Here is a 5,517-nt window from a genome sequence, read left to right on the forward strand (position 1 = left end):
TAGATTCAACGAAATGATATGACAGGGAATTTAAGTAGGTGGGATTAATGGTCACTTTTTTTTTTTTCATAAAAGAAAAAAAATTAATATGTGGACTAAAATTTTGTGTTTGGACTTTAGGGTAAAACAGTCTTTAGACTTCTCACTTCTGTCCCTTTTTCTTCTTCTTTCCTTCTGTTTTTGAATTCACAAAAACTGAAAGTCGACAAAAATTTTACATTTAATTTTTTTAGAATATTAGAGGGTGTTGGGATTGCATTTTTAAACTATAATTTTTACTGTTTAAATAAACATTATACGTATTTTTACAACGTTTTTTCATCCACACGTATTTTCAAAAAATACAAATAACAGTTACTAGAACAATTTACAAAATGGACTTATTCGTTAGAATAATATGTTTCAATTCAAAGATATCTAAAGTTACATATATATATATAATATATATATTATTAATAAATCTTTGAAATTTAAATTTTTATTTTGAAATGAGTGTGTGTATGTTTTGAATTGTATATATTTGTAAACAAGTTAATAAAATATCAAATTATTAATTATAATTTTTTGATAATATAAATAATCTATTTCATAGTAAAATTTAAACATTATTATTAGCAAATACAAGGTTAGTGAATCTAATTTTTGTAAGTTTACTAATGAAAATCATTATATCTAATTAATTCAAATAATACGATTTTAGTTATAATTTACTTATCTAATTAGTATAGACTTGTGAATGGGTAGAAAAATTTAGTCATTGAGTGAACTTTACATGAAAAAGAATCATTTATCATGTAGCTCAGGCTTCTTCAACAAGTAGAATGACCAAGTTTGAATATATAATTCTAACTTTTTAGCTGTTGGATTAGAAGGAGAGAGAAAGAGAGTTGGTGAAATGTCCTCCATGTGATTTTAAATTATGGAAGGATATGCATTTCCTTGTAATTTGTTATATAGTTTAATCTTGTCAATACTCTTTCCTCAACTCCAATTGGAAAAAGGGGGCAAGGAACCCTCAAATCTCCCGTTCTTAAACTTCACAAGTATAAATCTCCCCCCTCTCTACCCCCTTTTCACACGTTAATACTCAAGCTGGCTTAAATCAGTAATTGTATGTACTTCTGATAGATATAATAAATTTTAATCTATGATGTCTATTCTATGATGATTATCTTATCATTATGCGAAGACAATTGATTTTTGGTATAGAACAAATTCAAATCATTAGACTCTATTATTAGACGGCAAAAAACTTTATGAATTATGCTAATTGATACACAACCAGACCGGATTTTATATGAAGTGTTCTGTAACTCTATCAGTCCATCTATCTCCCAGCTTCACTATGTTTTCCCCTCTTTCTTCTTCTTCTCTCGATTTTACTCCTTGTACAATTCAATTAACCTATATAGTCTTACATAAACTACAGCAGACTATAAAACAGGAAAATGGGGGTCAGAAGGATCATTTTCCTTCAGATATTTCCCACGGTGGAGCTTTATCAGTTTATCCATGAAGGAAGAGTAAAAAAATGAATTATGGGCTCAAGACATTTTTTTCTTAATTTTTTTTTTTTTTTTTTTTTTTTTGGAAACTAATCTTATAAATTTTCATAATAAATAGTATGTTCTACCATCAAGAATCCAAGACATAATAACATAGAATTCAAAATTTTACATATTTCAAAATTTTTATATAAATTTAATTCTTTTAAATCATTTAAGTTTCCATCCTAAAAATCCCAAATTAAAAATGGTCTTGTTAACTGTTAAGTCCCAATATAACAATATAAATCAAGAAGAAAAGGATTTTTTTTTTTTTTTTTTTTTTGGGAGAATAAGAAGAAAGGGATTTCAGCTTCAATATTTTTGAGATGTAGAGCCAATAGATGGCTTCTGGATGTGTCAAAGGCCTTTAGACCAATACGGTCTGGTTGACAGCAAGAAATAATGTTCCACTTTTAATTCAATCAACAAATTGGATGTCCCAAATGGCAATTTGATGGTACATTTGCAACTGATCAATCATGTAAGCTGTTTAGATTTCCTCATAAATTCAATTACGTTAAATATTCATTGGCACCAAAACTGTAAAACCTATGAAGTAGTCAGTGAAATTAAACAAGCTAAGAACATATATCAACCTGCAAATGAAACAAAGGAACAAGAAAAAGATAAGATGAATTTGCAACATAAGCAGTTAACCTCATTTCCTTTGTAACACACACACACAACAGACAGAAAAATGACTATTTCCAAAATCTATTACTCAGTTTTTACATCCATACTTTCTGTGCTCTCATCATCATCTATTTCTTCTCACCACTTGTCGACTCTTGTGGTGGTTTGACAATACTTAGTTGGCCACCTTCCCTGTTAGCAGCAGTGGCTGCTTTCACCTCATTGCAATAATTAATGAACTTGCTCAGCTCCTGGTATAATCAAGTTACAGAGGAAAATACCATCACTGATGTGAACAAATAAAGAAAGAAAACAACATATTCTAGAGTCTCCAATGCAGGCAGATACAAATTTGGCTTCCTTTAGTAATTATAGTTTTTTTTTTTTTTTTTGGCACACTTGTTTATTACGCACCCAGTGTTATTTAATATAGGGTTACACTAATGATAACAAGGCTTCTCGCTACACAAGAGAAAAGTAGCCAATCACAGAACATGACATCAATACCCATAGAAGCAGCTATGTTTTTACAAAATGGACAAACGTAATACTGTTCATTAAGTATTGTCACCAAAACAATGCCTGAATGAATAAGTTGAAAACCAAAAGGTTGCTACCAGTTGACACCAATGAATAAGGTAAAAGCCTACAATTTTCAAGACACCTATTAAATGAAAGCTCCACCAATAATCATCTTGCAACTTAGAAACAGAAAAGAAGGTATATAAAATTCGCAGTGGATTTAGATTTTTAGAGCATTCTAATGTAAATGCATCCAGAGTTATGATATATTTATTAACAAAATTCTAAAAAACAGAAGTAAACACATATTACAACAATAAACAGTTAGAAAATCTATTATGTGAAGACATGAGGGGCATGAATACCTAAGTGCCTAAGCGCACAGGAGTTACAATGAAAGATCCTAATTTGACACTCTTCTAAAAGAGTTCTAGAATAGAACTGAATAACTAGCTTCAAAGTCCGCTTTTCAAGTAAGTAGATGACAAGTTGACAACTTAACCAACATGCTGATGATTATTATGAATCACTAAAAAGGATTGAAATGGGTGATGACTCTAGTCTTTCACAAAGATTAAAACAACAGGATAATTTATACCCAAAAAACAAAAAACAGAAATAGAATAGAATGATGTAAGACAAGACAGGAACAGCATGATTCTATCACCAACGGACTCACAAGGATTAAAAAAAATGCCGAACCGAAGAAGTGCAAAAAGCCTAACAGAAGTGAAAAACATCTAAAGATTGTTGGATGTGCTCTGAGCTTCATCAAAATGAGAGTATCTTCAACCCAATGATAACAAATATCTTTCATTCTTTCATAGAAGAATCACCTCCAACCCACCGAAAGTTGGAGAAGACACACTTGTCACCATGCTTGCAGAAATGAACAAGAAAAGCAGCAAACCTCCATAGCATCTCAAAATCCAAAATATCAAGAAATTCCAATTAATGTCACTTCTCTATGGTTACAATGCACGTAGCATGCCCCAAAAGCCAATGTGAGGAGGAGGAAATGAGGGGCGAGGCTAATCCTATATATTCACTATACCAAGCAAACTAGGGATGAGCACATTAGTTGTTTGATATCAACAGGGGAAGGAACTCTTTTCAGACGCCCCAGCCCCCTTTTTCCTGAAATGTTTATAGTGGGGGTGGGGGGATTCGAACCCTGGACACTAGGACGTGCCAGAACATCCTAGATAATACCCTAAAAAAAACCGCACTACTGCTACTTCTTAAGGTCCAAAAGATAAAGAGAAAATAAGAATTTTTTATAGATGCTACTTCAAAATATAACTCTGCCATCATTACCATGAGACCTTAACTAATCACATTTCAGCACTTCTTGTAACAAGATGAGAACACAAAGACCATCCTAGGATCCTCACCACCTTTCAAAGGAGAAAAGCACCAAACTTAATCCATTCATTAAACATCCTCCCTACTTGAAACACATCTCTTAAGTGGCAAGGTCTATTGCAATATCATATCTTGTGCACCTTATGATCTACTGCAATTAGAAAGGGTCCAAATTTGTATGCATACAAATTCATCCTTCAGTTTCCTCACCAACAAAACTTTAATAACATCATTAAAACAATGTCAAGTCATGACCTTTTTTACCATTGTTTTACAATGAATTAAAAGCTAACTTCCAACAAAGAACTTCACTAGGCTAGAGTCGATCGTCTACATAAACGTTTTGTAAATTCACTCATAAAAATTCAAATTTGTTACTACAGCATCATAATATTAGATGTTAATGGGCTGATTTGCTCAGACCCACATCATAATTATCATTAACTACAAAATTAAGCTGACCCCATTTGCACTTTCACATCACATAACCCATTAATCTAAACCACAACATACCTAACATAAAGAAACCCCTAAAAATTTGTGAAAAAATAAAAATAGTATTTGGAAAGAGAATAGAAAATGGGACATACACGATCAACATCCATCTCCTTGGTAACTTTGGCCGGCTTCACAAATCTCTTCCCTGCACAAACCAAAACAAAACAAAAACAAATACACATACTGTCAAGTACCGGACTTTTCCATAAACAAATACACAGACACGTAAAGCTAGATAGTTAGTTACCTTTGCGGGTGACAGAAGGTTTGCCATGGCGGTTGGGAGGAACAGATTTCTTCTTCTGTTGACCTTTGAATAGATTTGCTTTCTGGGTCATCTTTAAAAAATAAAAATAGTATTTGGAAAGAGAATAGAAAATGGGACATACACGATCAACATCCATCTCCTTGGTAACTTTGGCCGGCTTCACAAATCTCTTCCCTGCACAAACCAAAACAAAACAAAAACAAATACACATACTGTCAAGTACCGGACTTTTCCATAAACAAATACACAGACACGTAAAGCTAGATAGTTAGTTACCTTTGCGGGTGACAGAAGGTTTGCCATGGCGGTTGGGAGGAACAGATTTCTTCTTCTGTTGACCTTTGAATAGATTTGCTTTCTGGGTCATCTTTCTTCTTTGCCTCTTTCTTCTTTCTCTCCCTCTAGGTTTACTCTGCAAGGGTTTTCTTTGCCTCTTTCTTCTTTCTCTCCCTCTAGGTTTACTCTGCAAGGGTTTTGTTATTTGCTATTGTGTGGCAGTGGAGGCACTGTACGGCCCATTAGAAGCAGTGAACACACTAGGCCCAAACCAAACTTGATGTAAAAAATTTATTGGTCTTTCTTTTCTTTTCTTTTTTTTTCTCTCAACTTTTAAAATATTTATTTTTATTTATGAATTAAAATATTCTTAATTTCAATTTTTTTTTCCATCCACACTTGTTAAGT

General features: G+C 32.5%; 1 protein-coding gene across 1 annotated transcript; it reads right to left on the minus strand.

Moving 5' to 3' along the window:
• Nucleotides 1-2,240: 2,240 nt before the first annotated feature.
• On the minus strand, nucleotides 2,241-4,908 carry LOC111988604 (uncharacterized). Its single transcript, XM_065773093.1, has 3 exons — nucleotides 4,813-4,908; nucleotides 4,658-4,710; nucleotides 2,241-2,431 (listed from the first exon to the last, which is right to left on the minus strand). The coding sequence occupies exons 1-3, from the start codon at nucleotides 4,901-4,903 to the stop codon at nucleotides 2,309-2,311; spliced, it is 267 nt and encodes an 88-aa protein (XP_065629165.1). The 5' UTR covers nucleotides 4,904-4,908; the 3' UTR covers nucleotides 2,241-2,308.
• Between the last annotated feature and the right edge of the window lie 609 nt (nucleotides 4,909-5,517).

Source organism: Quercus suber, unplaced genomic scaffold (genome assembly GCF_002906115.3).
Source record: "Quercus suber isolate HL8 unplaced genomic scaffold, Cork oak 2.0 scaffold_69, whole genome shotgun sequence".
NCBI lineage: Eukaryota > Viridiplantae > Streptophyta > Magnoliopsida > Fagales > Fagaceae > Quercus > Quercus suber.

What these genes read in the sequence shown, in the direction of transcription:
- LOC111988604 (XM_065773093.1), bottom strand. Translation starts at nt 4,903, where the DNA reads ATGACCCAGAAAGCAAATCTATTCAAAGGTCAACAGAAGAAGAAATCT. An exon ending in ACCTTCTGTCACCCGCAAAG is followed by an intron (nt 4,711 to 4,812) that starts GTAACTAACTAT and finishes TGGTTTGTGCAG; the next exon opens with GGAAGAGATTTGTGAAGCCG. An exon ending in AGGAGATGGATGTTGATCGT is followed by an intron (nt 2,432 to 4,657) that starts GTATGTCCCATT and finishes TGATTATACCAG; the next exon opens with GAGCTGAGCAAGTTCATTAA.